The sequence below is a fragment of the Anguilla anguilla genome, chromosome 2 (assembly GCF_013347855.1).
Source record: "Anguilla anguilla isolate fAngAng1 chromosome 2, fAngAng1.pri, whole genome shotgun sequence".
Lineage (NCBI taxonomy): Eukaryota > Metazoa > Chordata > Actinopteri > Anguilliformes > Anguillidae > Anguilla > Anguilla anguilla.
Window position 1 is genome coordinate 22,743,693 of NC_049202.1, and position 20,502 is coordinate 22,764,194.

Genomic DNA, 20,502 nt, shown 5'->3' on the forward strand with positions numbered 1-20,502 from the left:
CCGATTGGACCCCAGTTCCGCAAGGCAAGTGTTAAAGCAAACAAACAAAAAATACAATAAATAAAAAAGTAAAAATCCGACTAATCACATGATGTACAGCGGGTGTTTCCCGACGGGCTGAATGCTATAGGTGGGTGTTCTCTCTCCCTCTGCTTTAGGCCATTAGGGACCACATGCGCTCCGCTCATGCAGTATTTCAGTTACTTTCAGTTAGTGTTAAATGAATAATTCCAAGCCCGAGAGGTTGGCCAACAGAAATCCTTTCAAGCACACATGCCTGAGGTCAGGAAGATTCCCATTCACAACGTCCACAGTTTAAAATGACAGCGACAATACCGAACTATGCTGGTTCGCATGGAATCCTTTGACTAATCCTTTTGAAGAATACACTACATAAACAAAAGGCTTAGTCTAATTTCCAAACACAGGTGTCGACTTGGCATCAACATTACGTGAGGCAAAAATAAAAAGTTCACTTCTGTTTGGACTTTTTTTAGTTACATGATTCGCTATAATGATACAGATCACAGACAGCATTATTTGTTTTTATTTTCATCATAAAACAGGTGTAACAAGTTACATTTGCAAGAACAGTGATGTGCTTCTGCTGCTGACAGCAGAGTCACTGACTCAATTACGAGTGAACCACCATAAGCAAACGGGCCTGCCCAAGCTAGACAGAGCTAGACAGCCAGCTGGCAAACATACTAAAACATTAGCCAAACAACTTTGCTTACCCTAGCCAAACATGCCATGAACCCACAAGGGAAATACGATATGAGACATTAAGCCCAGAATGTAACCGCAATGCCAATAATGCAAATGAACATACAAAACAAACTGTTTAGCATGTGACTAGACCCAAGCTCAAGTTTCTCTGTCCTCCATCTTATTCATCTGCAAGATGAACACAGTTGGCAGCTAGCATTAGCCGTTTTTGACAGCCAGTAAAGCAACACTCAAGAACAGGATTTAAATTGCCTTGTATTGACCGTGCATTAACCGTAATTAGCTAGCTAGCAGCAATTCTGGAAGTTAATAAAAAAAGTGCTTGCCCTACCTTAAAGCGATCAAGGGCGAATGTTTTCTCTACGGAGCCAACTAATCCCTTTATCCTTACAAAATTAAATTGAGCCTTTCCAGATTCAGTCAAAGTCCATGTTAACAGACACAGTTAGCTATGATTGGGGAGGGTCAAAAAAGCACTTAACTTTATCATTATTGGGTGTGTGTGTATGCTCAATGGAGGAAAGTAGGGTTTAAACCAACTGCCCTACCATCATATTGAAATTTTTAAGCTCAACGCAACATTACTTTGACATAAATAAGTACATTTTCTACTGAACACCATCCTAAATATAGGAACGAGCAGGGCTGATGATTATCGAATCATCTAAACCTTTGCCCCCTCAGTTGGCATCCCTGTCTTCAAATTTTTTTCTTGTATGAGTCAGCCTTCACTCCTAAGTGATTGGCTAAAATATATTTTTAGCTTCCAATTTATGATCTAAATATTTAAAAAAAACATCATCTTCGTGAAATCATGACAGGAAAATCACATTTTTCACATTCAGGGTTAACACCACAAACACAGTTCAGTCAATTCATGAACACAGCGCGCTAGACTCAATGAACACAGCGTGGTCAGCTAATGACCACAGCACGGTCCACTCCAATGAACACAGTATTGTGAACCACACACACAACACAGCACAGTGTGGGATGGTGAATACTGATGAAATTGCAGTAAACCTAAGCAAGGACACCGCAGCACCAAAATCAGATCAGTTCACAGTACGGCCAACCCATCACCCTGAGAACACAGTACGGCCGACCCATCACCCTCAGAGCACAGTACGGCCAACCCATCACCTTGAGAGCACAGTACGGCCAACCCTTCACCCTGAGAACACAGTACGGCCGACCCATCACCCTGAGAGCACAGTACGGGCAACCCATCACCTTGAGAGCACAGTACGGCCAACCCATCACCCTGAGAGCACAGTACGGCCAGCCCTTCACTCTGAGAGCACAGTACGGCCAACCCATCACCCTGAGAGCACAGTACGGCCAACCCATCACCCTGAGAACACAGTACGGCCAACCCATCACCTTGAGAGCACAGTACGGCCAACCCATCACCTTGAGAGCACAGTACGGCCAACCCATCACCTTGAGAGCACAGTGCGGCCAACCCATCACCTTGAGAGCACAGTACGGCCAACCCATCACCCTGAGAGCACAGTACGGCCAACCCATCACCCTGAGAGCACAGTACGGCCAACCCATCACCCTGAGAGCACAGTACGGCCAACCCATCACCTTGAGAGCACAGTACGGCCAACCCATCACCCTGAGAGCACAGTACGGCCAACCCATCACCCTGAGAGCACAGTACGGCCAACCCATCACCCTGAGAGCACAGTACGGCCAACCCATCACCCTGAGAGCACAGTACGGCCAACCCATCACCCTGAGAGCACAGTACGGCCAACCCTTCACCCTGAGAGCACAGTACGGCCAACCCATCACCCTGAGAGCACAGTACGGCCAACCCATCACCCTGAGAGCACAGTACGACCAGCCCATCACCCTGAGAGCACAGTACGGCCAACCCATCACCCTGAGAGCACAGTACGACCAGCCGTTCACCCTGAGAGCACAGTACGGCCAACCCTTCACTCTGAGAGCACAGTACGGCCAACCCTTCACTCTGAGAGCACAGTACGGTGGACTTCCTTTTTCACAAAGGTCTGTAAACAAGCCGTGCCTCCAAAACCTCGTCAACCTCGTTTACAGCCTAATTAAAATTAAAATAAAGGCATGTCCCACTAACATGTGCCCGCAGGCTTTAACTTCATTCAGGCCTCTGCATTAAAATGAATGAGAGCCATTCTACTCAGGTGCATTCTGGGATATTGGTGAAGTCGTAACCCCCACGCCTATAAATATCTCTGTGAAACGAGCAGAGCCAAGGAATAATGGGGGATAGGGGAGGGGGGAGGGGTGTGTGCCTGTAAAGCTTGGGTTTGAAAGGGGTACACGTGTGTCCCTTTGTGCGTATGTGTGTGTATGTGTGTGTGTGTGCATGCGTGCGTGCACGTGTGCACGGAAGGGAAGCTTGGTAGAGCTCAATTAAACCCGGTGATTCCTGGCAAGCTGAAGCATATCCAGAGCGGGGCACACTGCTGCTTTCATTAACTGATTAAAGGAAAAGAAAAGACAGCGAAGAGGGGAAGAAGGGAACAGGAAGAAGTACTCCCAGGCCCCCTCCACATCTCTGCAGGAATGCAAAATTAAATACGCTGCTACGATTTCCCTTCAGCGAGTTCGTCTTGCTGGCACACTGCCAGCGGAAGCATGGAAGCACAGCACGTCTCTCCTATCGGCACGGAACCGATGAACGCAGCCTTTTGGTCCGAGCTCGGCTCCAAACCGCACCGGGGTCACGGCGCGGTCCCTCCACCTCCCGCTCATCCCGTCCGTCCGACTCACTTGGTCTTTCTCCTGATCTCCTCCACCAGCTGCTTGATGTGGTCCTCCAGGAACTCGATCTTCTCGTTCTTGCGGGCATGGGCCTTCTGGAGCCGCACGATGCGCTCCACCAGCACGGCCTTGTCCACCTCGGGGAAGCTGTCCACCACCACCACCGACGGGCCCGAGTTGTTCTCCGGGGAGCGGTCGTCCGTGCTGCTGCCGCGCGCGTTCAGAGAACCTGCAGGAAACGGGGCTGGTTTCAGGAAAGTTGCGATGCGTGAGCAGAGATCTGCAAGTTGTGACAGATTTCTCCTGCTCTTCTTAACGTGTTTCACATAAGAATCGCAATTGCAAGCCTTAAAGTGCATTCATGTAGGGTATCTGAGGGGTGGAAAAATTCAGCTCGCAGTCAGATTAAATTGGAATTATACGTTGTAATATAAAAATGTCATTTTATTGATTTATTTTATTCAAACTATTAGGCCTCCCAGGTAGACCTAATGTAGCCTACACTTTAGTAACGTGAAGCTTTTTGACATTTGTAATACTGACATTAAACCACTGTCATCTAGAAGCCATCCATCGGTAGTCATCTGTGGCGAAGCAATGACACAAATCAGTTAATACAAATGTAGCTGTCGTGTGTGCCAGGGTATTTCACCACAGCATCTAGTACTCAATAACTGGCTTCACACACAACTTGTATGTTTATCAAGTGGAACCCATTTCTACACAGCAAAGCGTGTTCATTCTCAGTTGATGCCCTAACGGGAATTTGCAAACTATCAGTTGCACCAAGGCCTTTTGTGAGACCAAACGGTGCATAAAAGTGTCACTCAACGCCAGTGTTGGGGCTCGGGAAACTGATGAAGTCTGTATTTAGAATGCGTAGATCTGTTGCCACTTTACAGATGCATGCGGACACAGAGGCCTTGCTTATTCCATGCCATTGTCCGATAACCCCGACAAGGGTGCCAGCTGCAAAAAAGTACACAGCTGTAAGCCCTTCTAAAAATAAGTTTGTAAGAGCATGCCTTAAATAAGCTTTTTATTTTTTTTCTGAACGAAATCCCAGGTAGTCCAAAAAATAAACTTCTATCATGGTTTTATAATAAAGTAAACAACTTCATGATGCAAAAATGGTATACGAATTCCAGAAAATACTTCAGGGAAATTTCATTTTATGAAGTACTTAAAATATACTTTTAAAATAAAACTTGATGTACTGAAGTAGCCTATACTTTAAAAAAGAAATGCTCATGACCTACTTTTTTGTAAGGGAACAATGAAGTGAGACTGGTAGGGCCATGTTCCTGTCAGTGACGGACTCAAAATCTCGGTCAAGAAGGTCACATAAACTTTATATTTATTTGCGGCCATGGTAATCAATGTCGTCCAATCAACCCATTATCTTCGTAGCTATCTAAAAGGGTGGTCGCGATCACAGAAGGTTCTTTCTGGAGCCTACCTCCGTTTCCGCACAATCAGAGGAAACGCCATACTTGCGAAGAAAAAAAAAACTGGTTGTGCGAGAGGCCTGTAGTCGTCCCAGTTTTATTTGCGATTTTATTCGTGAGCGACGCATTTTCGTGAAGAGCATTTCAAAAAGAAACGGCGATCTGCTGAGTGAGAATCCTCACAAATTGCTTTCGTAAAATGAGCCACACAGCAACGCAGTATTTACTTCTCTTTGAAAACCCAGGTTGCACACGTAGCCCTGACATTTTAAAGACATTTAACGTCCTACAGTCACAGGGCCCATGACGCAGCTGGAATACTAAACCCTTACAGGCGTGAAATGGCCACCTGGAGCACAGTGGTAAATGCAGTCCAATTTTCTGTGGGTATTTGTTTTTAAATGTTTGTTATAACATTTTCCATGTTTTGAGTGAAAGATTTTTGTGTTGCGTGTTCAATTCCTGAATTTTTCTCCTTTTTAATGAAGTCTAATTTGTGCCATGCTTCACGTGAACATGAATGTATATGTATGTCATGTTGTGCGAGTGCATGTATGTACAGTATGTGTGTATTTACGCATGTGTGTTGTATAGAGTACAGTATGTGTGGTGTGAATGTGTACATATATAGTGTGTGTGTGCGTGTGTGTGCACGAGGTATGTGCGGTGTGATGCTCTCAGTGGTAACAGTCAGGTGATGTACTGATAATGACCCGGGTGCCCTTGCTGAAAGAGCAGTTGTCATTATTGCCTGCCGGTGATTATGGTCTTCATTAGCTGGGACATACAGCTCCGCGGCTGATTGGTGGCTTAAAGATGAAACCCCCTCCCCGGCGCTCCAGCCCCGCCCACACCGTACCGGAGGAGCTGGAACGGCTGCCCATGCTGCTGGCCTCTCTGTCACAGCTCCCATTTTCAACCTGGTCCAGCTTCTTACGAGCTGCAAAGAGAGAGGGGGGGGGGGGGGGGGGAGGAAGAGAGAGAGAAGGAGAGTGGGGGAGGGAGAGAAAGAGCAGGGGAGAGAGGGAGAGGGACAGAGAGAGAGAGAGGCAGGGGGAGAGAGGGAGGGAGAGAGAGAGATAAAGAGAGAGAGAGTGGGGGGAGGGAGAGAAAGAGCGGGGGAGAGAGGGAGAGGGACAGAGAGAGAGAGAGAGAGGCAGGGGGAGAGAGGGAGGGAGAGACAGAGAGTGGGGAGCGAGATGGAGAGAGACAGGGAGGGGGGAGAGAGGGAGATGGACAGAGAGAGAGAGAGGCAGAGAGAGAGAGGAAGAGAGAGGACAATTGAAAGGAGGAAGGGGGAGAGGGCTCCAGTTACACTGAGATCCTGCACTACAGTGATACTGCACATCAGCGCATGTACACAACCAATTAAAAAGCAGCTGCCTCCAGTTCAGTTTCTGTCCCAATTCAAATTTGGGTTGAGTGGAAGTGCAGAGAAGGTTGAGAATTTATTATTTATAACTAACATCAGTACACACGCAAACACTGCTCATTGCACTTAAAGCATATTTTTTACCCACAAACCCCCCACCACATCTGAACAAATATGTTCAGATGGTAAAAACAGATTAGAAAACTGAGTTCATAATATTAGATGCTACTGCTTCATATTGACATGCAGCCAGCTGTTTAGAGTTCATTCACAAAATACTGGTAGCTTACTGCTCACATCCCTAACAACCCAAAGGCTTCCACACTGCTCAAGGAGAGAACTTTTTATATTAACCTGAACCACATCGATTTGAAATACATCAGTAAGATGGACAAAGGGGATTTCCTGTCCTTTTTTATTTTGATATACACCAACTATTTCAAGAGAACTATGCCAGTTAAAATAGTCAACAATAAAAATGAGTTTCTACAAAATACAAAGCTGTAATTGTTAAAAAAGCAATAGTTTGCATAAATCATAAAACTGTAAAATGGCCTGTTATTAATCCCCAATTCACACAAGCATAAAAGATAAAGGCAAGTATTGCTTTATTATTTATTTTACAGGGGAGCCAAAATAACTATAATCCTAAATTCTACTCATTAAAATCTTTATTTCTGCGGTGAAAGGCATATATTGCAGAAAATGTGACAGATTGATTACCCTCAATTAAAACCCTGCAATGTAAAATTCAACGACAACTGGACACGTGTGGCAATAGCCGTCAGAGGAAGAGCACGGATAACCAGGCCAAATGAACGAAGCAGAATGAAAACGATTCTCCTTGCGAAACTTCTCCTTCGGAGCTCATTCCATTAAAAGCAGCGAAGGTGGCCAGGGAGCTTGGGGCCTCTGGCACCTTCTTCAAATAGAAAACGTGAAGCAGCGCCGCCATTTCCGCAGGAGGGCAGAGACCGATATAGAGCATCCGTTTAAAAATACCCGCACGTCCCCCTGGGTTCTCCTCCCGACCCCGCGGCCCCGCCCCTTCAGCCGCTAAAACGTGCCGGGGCACCTCGACCGCCGCCGCCGCTGCTGCAGGGTGGGCGGGTCGCTCCCATCCTCTCCCCCTTTCATCATTTCATTCCTTTCTCTCTCAATCTCTCTCTCTCACTCTCTACGCTTTCAGTGCGCTACAACTGAAACGAGGTAGCAGGTAGCGAGCGGGGGGTCCCGAAATTAGGAAGGTTGCCAGTTGAAATCCAGAGCAGGTGAGTGCTTTTGCCACGAGGTCCACTCCAGTAAACACCTCATAAATATGAGCTGCATACTGTGGACAAGCCCAGGATACGCTCAGTATACATAAATGCAATGTGCAGTAATTACTTCTCAGAGGTGAATTCATTAGTTTCTGCGTGAATTACATCACCAGAGGCCCGATGTCGAAAGCTGTAAATTCATTCTTACTAAGAAATTACACTGGACAAACTGGATCCTGACTGGTATCAAATGAGATTTTTGTGATGGCAATCATGAGGACTACATAAAAGCTATTTCAACATCTACATCAAAAAAAACTGTGCAATCACGTTTTGTTCATCAAGTATACAAGTTAAAGATGTACACTTACTTTTTCCAAATTTATGCACAGGGAAATGCTACCTTTCCACTCAATGTAAAGTATTTGTTTTATTAAAAAATGTATTTTTTTATTTTTTTATAAATGTGCATACACAGCATACACAGGGTGGCGCCAGGACCATGTTTGGGAACCATTGCTCTAACGGACAAACCACCAATTGGTTAATCTGTATTTCACAATTTTTTTAATTCAAGAAGTACTATAAAATTATGATTTTGATTACCAAGGAGGGGACACTGGTTGGAAAGAGCAATGATGCACTTACTAATCTCTCCTAATAATGTGTCAGAGTGTGCTGGAGGATGCTCATTCGGTTAAGGCAACACGCTGTGGTGCAAGATCAAATCCGGGCAGTGCCAGTGCCGACTGTGACCGGTAGCTCCATAGGGCGACGAGCAACTGGCAATTGCATCCCCCAGGGAATGGGAGAGTTCATTCTAATAGAGATCCGCATTCACCACTCTCTAGTGACCCCTGCTGGTCCATCTGGCCCATAGATTTCAGTCAAAACCGCATATGAAAGGTCTTCCTCTGACTCCGCTCTATGGGAGCTTAACTGTAGTCTGCGGTGTGTAAAGAAGCAGCTGGCGACACCACGTGTTTCTGAGAAGAACCTTTGATGTCTGCACGCTCCCAAACTGGCAGGGGAGTTCACAGCATGAGAATGGCTACTGGGGCAGACGACTGGACATTCCAAATTCGGGTGGGATTTGACTCAGCCCCACATTGTACGCCAAATTTAAAAAAATAAATGCATTTAAAAAATAATGCGTTGGAGCCAGCAGTGCTTAATGTACCGCTTGCATGTTGTGACCTGATCACAAACTGCTGACTATGCTTCCTCTGCTATCTCTTTCATGAGTATGGTTTAGTATGTCCCAGTGAGGAATCCATAGCTGCACACAGGGTTTTTCCCAGCACAATGGCTGCTTAATAACAAACATTTGGGGCTCTTTGGTGGCAGAGGAATACTTTTTTTAGTCTTAAAATAGCTGCCATATGTCAGTCTGCTTGCCCTTCTGTCCACAGGAAGTGCATCCCAGAGTGGAAGAAGTTCTGTGTTGCAGCATGGCAGTAAGGTCTTGCGTCCTCCACTTTGAAGAATGTTATTAACCCTTTACTGCATAAGATCACAAATATGTGATTAGAATGTTCTTAACTGAACATTCTAATGCTGTCACAGTCACTACTGGTAATTGAAAGCAATGGAGTTCTAAAACATAGACTAAAGAGTTTTGAGAAAACATTCCAAAAAAAACCTAGTCTTGAAAGGGTTAAAACTTGTCACTCTAAAAACACAGAAGTGGGTGTGGCCGAGATGTTGGAAGGGGCACTCGTTTCAGCGCTGATGGTGTGCTCCCAGTAGCGGTGCTTTGATTACTCCAATACAACACAGGTGTGGGTGGCACCCTAGGGCAGTCTGGCTTTTCTTCCCCAGACTGTAAACCTCCATCTCTACAGGAAGTTGATTAATGTGAGCATCTGTGGCTGAATTAGAGGCCTCAATTTGATGTCCCTGTGGACCATTACCTCTTCTGTATGTGCTGGATGGGGGGCTGAGCATTCCTGAGTGTCTGATTAATTAATTCATAATTACAGAGAGGATGAGTTGCCAGAGAAACGGTCTCATCTCTCCTATTAACAGTTGCCTTCACCAGTTCAGTGACAGAAAGTGAGGTGGTGACATTTGATTGACAGGTGAAAAATTTCACTTTCAAAAAAATCAAAATACGGTCTGTGGAAACTGAACGCTTGAGACTGGCCTTTAGTGTGACTTATGCATCACATGAATAGCCATGAGACTGTCTATTAATGTGACACATAATGCATTTCCTGATTCCGCGATCTCTGACCTCAACAACAAGTTCAATAAATTCAGTTCCACTTTAAATGAGAGTGCCGTGGAACATAAGACAAAATTAAAAGCATAAATAAGACTATTCAGATATTCATAAAAGGAGCAGGTGGTGCAGTGCGATCACATGATTGTTTGTTGGTGGGGCCTCGTACCTTGGATCAGCTGCTTTGTCAGGTCCTTGATGTTGGCGGCCTGTTTCCTCTTCTGAGTGGCCAGCTCGTCTCTCAGCTCCTCGACGCGCGTCTTCAGCTGAGCAGATTCTGCCTGCAACGCAGCCCTCTCAGTCTGCAGCATCTGCACGTCCTCCTGCCTGTGCTGCTGCTCCGCCTGCAGCCGCCCCGTCTTAAGAAGTGGACACACACACACACAAGCGCGTGTTCAAATCTGTCTCACCATTCGTCTCGCAAACACACTCGCACTCATATGTGTATTTTGCAAACATTTGTACAAATACAAATACTGTATCACACAAACACACACACAGCACGCACATATGCACCCACACACACACACGTGCATTGTACTGCAAAAAATGCTGCATCTTACAGACACATTTAAATATATTTCTGACACCCATTCAAAATCACTACATGCGCACAGTGTGCGCGAGCATGTACACATGTGCACATGCACGTATAGATGCACGCACAGCATGTACACGTGCACATGCACGTATGCATGCACACACAGCATGTACACGTGCACATGCATGTATGCATGCACGCACAGTATGTACACGTGCATATGCACGTATGCATGCACGCACAGCATGTACACGTGCATATGCACGTATGCATGCACGCACAGCATGTACACATGTGCACATGCACGTATGCATGCACGCGCAGCATGTACACATGTGTACGTATGCATGCATGCGCAGCATGCAATGCATGCAAGTGCGCGCCTCCGTAGACACGCACGTGCACACAACCCAACGGAGGGTGCGGTTCCTCACCAGCTCCGCCGCGGTCCTCTCCCTCTCCTGCAGCCGCGCCTCCAGGTCGCGGGTGGCGGCCGTGGCCCTATCCAGCTGCGCCTGCAGCCCGTTGCTCTCGGACTGCAGGTGCGCGTTCTTGCTGCTCAGCTTCTCAGTGAATCCCAGGAGCTCTGCCTCCCGCGCCCGGCTCCCCAGGATGTCCTTCTGCAGGTCCGTGGCCTGCGCGTTCAGGCTCTCCACCTCCCCCCTCAGGGAGGCCATCTCCTGCTCGTCTCTGCGGGGGTGAAAGAGGCAGGTTAAGGAGCTATAGAGCAGGGGTCCTCAATCTTATCCAGAAATCTTATCCGGTGTGAGCTTTCATTCCAACCAAACAGTTGCACAACTGATTCTACTAATCAACAACTAGAGCCAGGCTGCCCAAACCTGTTCCTGCAGATGTACCACCCTGTAGGTTTTCACTCTAACCCAAACAAAGCCCAGCTCATTCAACAGCTAGAAATCTCACTGAGTTGCTAATTAGAAGAATCAGGTGTGCCAAATTAGGGTGAAATGAAGCCCAACAGTACAGCAGATCTCCAAGAATAGGGTTTGGCAGCCCTGCACCAGAGGTTTTGCTAAGGACCTTGATTAGTGGAATCAGGCATGTAACTGCTTGGTTGGAACAAAAGCCTGTGCCCACACAGGCCCTCTCTGGATAAGAGCCTTGCAATAGAGGGAGAAGAGAAAGACTGACAGACAGTAAAAATGAGTGAAAGTTTGAAAGAGGTCCGTCCTCACCTCAGCCTCTGCTCCTCCAGACTCCGGATGGCGCTCAGCTTCTCTCTCTGGCTGTGGATCTCGGCCTTTTGGCGATTAATGATTTCTCTGTATTTACAGAGCTCCTCCTCAGTTCTGGGCCTCTCATCCTCCAAACACTTCACCTAAAAGGAGAGCGGTGTCAGCACCCGACTGGGTCCAATAGCTACTGAAGCCCTTTAGATACTGGAACAATTCCGGCAGATCATTGACTATTTCAAAGACATCCATTCACAAACATCCAGAATGAAATTTTTTTGTGTCAAATGAAATACTTCACACAAACAAACACACACACGCACACACACACACACACTTACCTTGGTTCTCAGAGTCTCCAACTCATCCACGCCCTCCTTGAAGGTCCTCTTTAGATCCTCCAGCTCTTTAATCTTTGCTCGATGCACCTGTTCATCACAACGAGAAAGACACGGCGTCACCTGTCTTCTGAAGATGCTTCATGTCCAGCCTGAGCAAGCAGACTGTCCTGACACGAACACCTCGACCAAAATCTTCCACGCCATCCCACATCTCCCTCCCTGGGCTTCGCCACAACCAATTACTCGCCAGCCTGCGGAGCGGTCATCCGCACTGGGCGTGGACAGAGTACAGGGTCAATGCCAAACAGGAAGGCCCATTCACATATTAGGACTGTGCTTTACTGGGAGGAGCTACCCAGCCCTGGTCTTCCATTTTACTGTATTTCTATTTCCTGTGATTTGATTGGCTACATTACTCCAAAGTGCTCTGTTTGATGGAGAGCACAGACCAGTAGGCGTGTCCTCCAAGGAGGCTGACAGACAGCACCCCGGAGGCTCCGCCCCGACGGGTCCTCACTGTTGTTTTCTGGCAGGTAACGACCCAAATCTGTGTTTTTTCTTTTTTTTTTACCTCCAGCTGATCAGTCTGCTCCTGTCTTTGTTTTTCCAGCTCGCCTTTGGTCTCACGGAGCTTCGCATCCAGCTCATTAGACTTAATCTCCTCAGACTCCTGAATGAGCAGAGACAGGGAGAGAGACAGTGAGAGAGAGCAAAAGAGAGACAGACAAAGAGAGAGCGAAAGACAGACAGACACAGAGAGAGCGAAAGAGAGACAGCGAGAGAGCAAAAGAGACAGAGAGAGACATCAGCGTGACAAGACACACTAGTGATGAGCTCTTAAAATTTTATCTTTTAACTTAGTTCTTGATGAAGAAAATGAATATTTAACAACAGAATACCAAAGAAAGAACCACTGAACATATGTAGAACAGGAAGATTAGTGTAGAAACGAAAAATAATTAATTTTGAACACAATATAAAACAAAATTAGCATAAATTAGCAAGCAAAGCTAATTCACAAGCAAAATTAACTGCACAGGACACCTGAAAAACAAAGACGGGAGAATAAAACAGAGCAAAACAGAAGAACACAGAACATACAAGGTAGGCCTCAAAGATATTATTAAAAACTGAAATATAACATATAAAAAATTTAACCAAAGCCTCAAAAACAAGTTAGCAAGTTAGCAAGCTAAACATAGCTAGCCAACAGAGAGCTGAAGAAAGTTACAGTTGGAGATTCTCAGTGTAACAATTTTGGTTACCATGGCAACGGAGAAGCCTGCAGGCAGCACTGAGATACAGTACCCTGATGAGGTCACCAATGCCCAGACTAGGAAACAGTATAAACTGTCCATACTGAAGAACAGCCCTGAGTCCCTGTACTGTGATTATGCTCACACAGAGGACAGGAAGACTAAAAACAACCTAATCTTCCACACAGACCACCCAACAGCCTGGCACACAACCCTGTGTAATCATTTTCAGAATGTCAAAAGGAGAGGCATATGTCATGGGAGACAGATTGTCATTGGAGAGCAATCAGATGACAGCCAAACAATGCTAACAATAAACATGTACCATAATGGTACAGTGTTAGTTCAGGGCAGTGAAGCCAGCTTAAATTCCTTTGAGGAGATATTCACTCTTTTAAAAAATGAGGCAGACAAAATTAAAGGAATGCCTGAACTTACCAGCCCTGAGCCTGACAACAAAATGAATCCTCAGCCACTGAATCCCCAGCCACCGACCGCACAGTTTACACAAATAAACCTGTGCCTACCAACGGCAGCCCTGTACCCCCCAAATACATGGAGCAAATGCAGGAGACCCTGGCCCTGCTGGAACAGGACTTCACAGAATTCAGGGAGTTCACCATGGCCAGACTGTGTGAGAATGGCCTCTCCCAGCAGCTGCGGGATGAGGTGTGTCAGGTAAAGAGAGAATGCAGGATGGCAGTGAGTGAGGCAATAGCTGAAGTGAAAGAGCTGCAGGAGGAGAACAAAGCTCTCAGAGCCCAGCTGGCCATCCTTAAAGAGGACCTGAAATACAGGGACAATATTTATCACAAAGAGCTGCAGACGGTGAAAGAGCAGCTCCACAGCTACACACACAGCACAGCCCTCCCTGACACATACACCCTCCCTGACGCACAGCCCCTCCCCAAAATACAATCCCATGCTGACACACACATACACCCTGACACAAACACAAACCTTAAATTACAGATCCTGACTGATACACAGCCCCTCACTGACATACTCACACCGACTGGGACACAAACACCCCCTAACACACAACCTCCTACTGACACACAGCCCTTAACAGACACACAGAAGAGGAACCCCAGTGCCGAGGTGGTCGTGCTCATGGACTCCAATGGGAAGCACCTGGACACACGGAGGATGTTCCCAGGCCGGCGGGTCAGCGCACTGCGCTGTGCAAACACAGGACAGGCCCTGCAGCTGCTGAAGAGGGACACACTGGGGAGCCCGGCCTGCATCATCATACACACCGGCACCAACAACCTGCGAGCTCTACAGCAGCACACCGCTCGCGCTGTGAGGAAGGTAGCAGTGAGGGCCACACAGGAATTCCCCGACTCCAGAGTGGTGGTCTCCACACTGCTGCCCCGAGCTGACACACCCCTACACATCATCGCATCCATCAACGCTGAGATCACCAGAAGATGTTCCATCCTACCCAGTGTACACCTGGTACACCACCCAGCCCTGCGCCCCTGGCACCTGCATGATGCTGTGCACCTGAACAATCACGGAGTCAAGATCTTTGTGAAGTCCCTAAAGGACATCGCCCTGGGCCGCAGCCCCATCAGCACTCCCCCCAGCAGAGCCCAGTACGGCAGGAGGCCCCCTCTTCTTCCAACCCCATCCCACCAGCGCAGCAGCATGTGGGTACCTGCTGCCCATCAGCACCCTGCCCGGCCCAACCCCCCCAGGCTCCCCATCCACAGGCCCAGAGCCCACCAGGAGCAGCAGCTCAGCTATGCAGCAGTCCTGAGCCAGCCAGGCCCCCGACGCCCCCTACCCCCAGCCCCCGCCTTCGCCCCCACCCTGGCCCCCAACACCACTGAACTGGGAGAGATTAAGAACCTCCTCAGCCTTCTCTGCAGCAAACTGATGAATTAAAACCTCATCAAAGTGGGTAACAAAAGTTTATACATTTTAAATATTTTAGAAACAAAGTTTTAAAATTATGTTGTTAGATATACATTTTGTTTCACATTGAACTGTTAAAAAAAAAAAAAAAAAAAAAATGAAACCACTTTCGATTAGTTTATGGAATGTTCAGGGTATGCGCTCCTCGACCTTTGGGCTCAAGAGCGCAAACCCTGAGTTTATTAACAATGTAAATAGTCATGATGTAATTGTTTTTTTAGAAACATGGTGCCGTGTAGACGCACTGACTCACTGTCCCTCAGGTTACAAAGAAATCATAGTGCCATCATTTAAATTAAAGCATGTCAAGCACGGCAGGGAATCATAATATGGCTTAAAGAAGACCTGGCACCCGACATCACCCCGATAAAACAAGGACCAACTGAAGATTAAAAAGGGAATAGTCATGTGTGATCCTGATGTTTACCTGTGTGCGGCCTACACTCCCCCTACTGAATCACCTTATTACGATGAAAATTTTTCCCACACCCTCCACACAGAAATCAGCCATTTCCAGGCCCAGGGACATGTGCTACTATGTGGAGATTTAAATGCAAGGACAGGAATAGAGCCTGATTGTATTAGCAATAATGGAAATAGCCACATATTTGGACATACCCCTCTAAATCTTATACCAAATGTAACACAGAGAAATAACCCTGACCGTGCTGTAAACAAAAATGGTAGGGAGTTAGTGCATCTCTGTCGAGCCTTAGGCCTGTACATTCTTAATGGCAGGATCAGAGGGGACTCTTTAGGAAGGTTTACTTACTGCTCAGCTCTTGGGACTAGTGTAGTCGACTATGCCATCACTGACATGGACCCCTCTTTCATCAGTGCATTCACTGTTAGACCACAAACCCCATTTTCAGACCACTGTCAAATCAATGTGTACCTGAAAAGAATTGGACAACCCAAGAACACTGAAACACAGCCCTCTAAGCTGTATAATCTCAATCAAACATACAGATGGGCTGCAAACAGCATGGAAGAATTTACCAAAGCAATCAGTTCCACTGAAATAACTAACCATATTAACAGTTTCATTTTAACATCATTTAAACCTGACCAAAGTGGTTTAAATCTAGCAGCTAAAATGATAAATGAAATCTTCCATCAATCAGCACTTAAAGCTAACCTCAAAAAAACTAACAAGAGAATAAATCAGAAACAAAATCGTGAAGAAAAATGGTTTGATGATGAATGTAAATCTACTAGAAAAAAACTAAGACAACTATCAAATTTGAAACATCATCAGCCACAAAACCCTGACCTGCGCCTCAAATATTGTGAAATCCTTTCATTATATAAACAAATGTTAAAACAAAAAAAACAAAAACAAATTCATGAAACTCTAAAAGGGATGGAAGATTCCATTAACCAAAATCAGTTCTGGGAAAAATGGAATAACTTAAGTAACAAAACACCTGAAGAATTAGCCATCCAAAATTGTGAAATTTGGAAAAACCATTTTAAAAACCTATATACAGAATTCTCTCAGGATGATCTCAATTTGGAACAAAAACTACTTCAAGAAAAACTGAAGATACTTGAATCAACAATCAAGGACAACCAGAATCCCCTGGACAACCAAATTACTCTAAAAGAACTAAATGAAAAAATCCAAAAACTCAAACCTAAAAAAGCTTGTGGCCCTGACAGTATCAGAACAGAAATGCTTAAATACAGCACCCCTGAGCTGCAGAAGGCCTTACTTAAGTTATTCAACCTAATATTACAAACAGGCTGCATCCCTGAGATCTGGAGCCAAGGGCTTATAACCCCAATCTACAAGAGTGGAGATAAATTCGACCCCAATAACTACCGAGGCATTTGTGTGAGCAGTAATCTGGGGAAGGTTTTCTGCAGTATTCTTAACGCCCGAATACAAGCCTTCCTTACCGAACACAATGTCTTGAGTATGAGTCAGATTGGTTTTCTTCCAAAACACCGCACAACAAACATGTATACCAAAAAAATAAAGGAGAAATCTTTGCATGCTTCATTGACTTCAAAAAAGCATTCGATTCAATCTGGCACGAGGGCCTATATTATAAAATCCTACAAAGTGGTGTAGGGGGTAAAGTGTATGACATAATTAAATAAATATATGTAAAAAACAAGTGCGGAATAAAACTTGGCAAAAAAATAAATGATTTCTTCACGCAGGGGCATGGGGTGAGGCAGGGCTGCAGTTTGAGTCCAACACTGTTCAATATTTATATCAATGAATTAGCGGTGTTACTGGAACAATCTTCAGCTCCTGGCCTCATCCTAAACAACACAGACGTTAAATTCTTGCTCTATGCAGATGACCTGGGCCTGCTGTCACCCACTAAACAAGGATTACAGCAGAACCTGGATCTGCTAGAGCAATATTGTCAGAACTGGGCACTGACAGTAAATTTGAAAAAGACAAAGATTATGATCTTCCAAAAAAAGCCCAGATCTCAGGAAAACAGATACCTCTTTACTCTAGGAAACACCGTCCTAGAACACACACTAAGCTACGATTACCTAGGACTAAAAATCAGTGCGTCCGGGAGCTTTGGCCTAGCAGTGAATGCATTAAAAGAAAAAGCCCGCAGGGCTTTTTATGCGATTAATAGGAGATTCCATACAATAAATATTCACATTAGAATCTGGTTAAAAAAACTTTGACTGAGTCATCCAGCCTATCATGCTATATGGAAGCGAAATATGGGGTCCACTCAGTCAGCAAGACTACACCAAGTGGGAGAAACATCCAGCTGAGACCCTGCATGCAAAATTCTGTAAAAACATACTAAAAGTACATAGAAATGCCCCTAACAATGCATGCAGGGCTGAATTAGACAGATTTCCGACTCTCGTTCAAATTCAAAAAAGGGCATTAAATTTTATTGAACATCTAAAAATGAGTCCAACAGACTCCTTACAATTCTTGGCACTCCAAACCCAAGAGCTCAGCCCAGGAAAGTATCCCCTCAGTCAGCTGGCTCTGAACCTCTCTAGACTAACATTAACACATACTAATGCAAACCAGCTTCAGACCAGCACTGCTTCACAACAGCCCATTAGAGTCAACCAAATTATAAAACACACCAAAAACTCCTATCTGGACCATTGGAACAAAGAAACACAATCCCAAAATAAACTGAATTGTTATCGGGCCCTAAATAGAAAATACACACAGGCAGATTATCTCTTCTCTGTCAGAGATACAAAGCAGAGACGGATCCTGACCAAGTACAGGCTCAGTGACCACACGCTTGCAATTGAAATAGGCAGATACAAAAACTCATGGGTACCAAAAGAAGAGCGAATATGTGGTCACTGCAAGACAGGGGAGGTGGAAACAGAGATGCACTTCCTCCTTACTTGCACAAAATATTTACAAATTAGAAAAAGATATTTCCAAAAATTATCCCAAATTATAAATAATTTTAATTACAAATCAAAAGAAGAAAAATGTGCAATTCTTTTAGGGGAAGGATCAACAGCCCCAATTGCGGCACCGTTCATTTCAGCCTGCCATAACCTGAGGGACAGTGAGTGACCACCCACCCCATATAAACATTGTACATATTAATTGATTTACTTCTGTTGCTGTCAATGCTGTTATTTGTACATATTGTTACATTTACCATTATTATTTTAATATTATTATTATTTTACATATTATATATGTATGCTTTGGCAATAAGTACGTTTGTATTTCATGCCAATAAAGCAACTTAAATTGAAATTGAAATTGAGAGAGCAAAAGAGAGACAGACACAGAGAGAGCAAAAGAGGGACAGACAGAGAGAAAGCAAAAGAGAGGAGGGTGGAAGGGGGCAAGGACTCCAGTTACTCACAGCTATACATTAAGCACGTTAAACCAGAAGCCAGACGGACAGGGACGTCAGCAGCTACAGAGAACACTCGCTGCTCTTCACAGCACTCTAAAGACCAACACACGGCTCTGCGCTGCCACCTAGAGGACACTCCCATCATCCGAGGATGTGGCTCGCCTGTGCATCCGATCAATAGTGTGCCCTCAGCTTCATCGTACCAACGCGTCCCGCTATTCCGCACTTTTACGCGTCCGACCACCGCTGCCACTTTCTTGAACCGCGAGAAGCGGCTGACGTAGGAAGCATTAATGTAGGAATAGTCACGGTAAACATCAGAAGAAAAATTCATTCTTAGTCCCTGGATGTACCTGGGGCTTTAGTTTCAGCTAACGATTTATAGGATTTTCTGCAGCAGCATCATTTTACAGCGTAGGCTCATGACGCCATTTTATAATGTCATTGCCACCTGCGAGCCACAAGCTTCTCTCAGCCAGAGGAAATGGAGAGAGCTGATTAAAGCACGGCCAAAATGCAGACTGCAGGCGCTTCGAGATGAGCTCCAATTTAAGTTTAAAATTGATTTAGATTTCCCGAGGATTTCGATAAGCAATTTCGACAGAAATGGGAGTAATGGTGCTAAGATGGGGAAATGGGAAGTTTAAAAATAGACGTTTTTTAGCAGCTGTGGGGCTGCAGAGGCTGTAATTGTAATTACAGGGTGTTTTTATTAGGTCACGACAGCCGGCTCGGGCGGAGCCAAAACGAGGGGCAGTCCATTCGCAACAACCGCTGTCGTCAGCCGCCGCGTATCTCCCCCCCCCCCCCCCCCCCCCCGGAGACCTCCGGCTTCGGTCCAAATAACCACGCAGGAGGACTGTGCTTTGCACACGGGCGTCCGGCTGACCAGAACCTTCCCTCCCAGGACGAAGCTGCGGTCAGTCGCGGTCATGGTCGCGGTCACGGTCACGCACCTGGTAGGTCTTGATCATGTCCTGGCAGTTCTTGCGGATCTGCTCGGCCTCCTCTTTGGCCTGTGTGAGCCTGGTGGTCGTCTCCCTCAGCTTGTCCTTGGTTTCCTGAATCAGAACACAGAGATTTAGACCCACCTCACAAAAACCTCTGTCGGCACCTAGAATTTTACAAAGCTCATTTGATAATAAGTGTTATCATCATCAAGAAAAACTTAAATAGACTTATAACCATTTACTTACAAGTAATTTTCCAAGATGGAAAAGCTATGTTGCTAGTCCCAATCTATTAATTCTTAAATCTGTGCATGTGTATATATAAAGTTTAATGCAACAGTATTGAGACAGTGACATAATTTTTGCCATTCTGGCACTGAAGTCCAGCACATTAGATTTGAATTTTAAAAAAGGGCTGTAATTCGAACATAAATCACCCAATATAGATGCAAATACCCTCAAATTCAAGCAGACAGTCTGCACTTTAACCACATATACATTGTTTTATGTCAAATCTAATGTGCTGGAGTAGAGTCAAAAGAACAAAATTAGTGTCACAGTCCCAATACTTTTGCATTTAACTGAATGCTGGTGTGCGTGTAGGCACCGAACACAGAATGAGACTGTGAAATTAAATGTGAGTATCGGTGAGTGTGTGGAGCTGCACAGTGGGGTGTGA

The 20,502-nt window shown here is 45.5% G+C and overlaps 1 protein-coding gene across 2 annotated transcripts in view; it reads right to left on the minus strand.

Moving 5' to 3' along the window:
• The window catches only part of ccdc186 (coiled-coil domain-containing protein 186), a 36,624-nt gene that overhangs the window by 5,505 nt on the left and 10,617 nt on the right, over nucleotides 1-20,502 (minus strand). For both annotated transcript variants that reach the window (XM_035404621.1, XM_035404622.1), the window contains exons 7-14: nucleotides 19,830-19,934; nucleotides 12,433-12,531; nucleotides 11,862-11,948; nucleotides 11,524-11,666; nucleotides 10,765-11,020; nucleotides 9,959-10,148; nucleotides 5,794-5,874; nucleotides 3,496-3,715 (exon numbers count right to left, since the gene is read on the minus strand). In XM_035404621.1, the coding sequence (XP_035260512.1) occupies nucleotides 3,496-3,715; nucleotides 5,794-5,874; nucleotides 9,959-10,148; nucleotides 10,765-11,020; nucleotides 11,524-11,666; nucleotides 11,862-11,948; nucleotides 12,433-12,531; nucleotides 19,830-19,934 (1,181 nt within the window). The remainder of the gene's footprint in view (nucleotides 1-3,495; nucleotides 3,716-5,793; nucleotides 5,875-9,958; nucleotides 10,149-10,764; nucleotides 11,021-11,523; nucleotides 11,667-11,861; nucleotides 11,949-12,432; nucleotides 12,532-19,829; nucleotides 19,935-20,502) is intronic.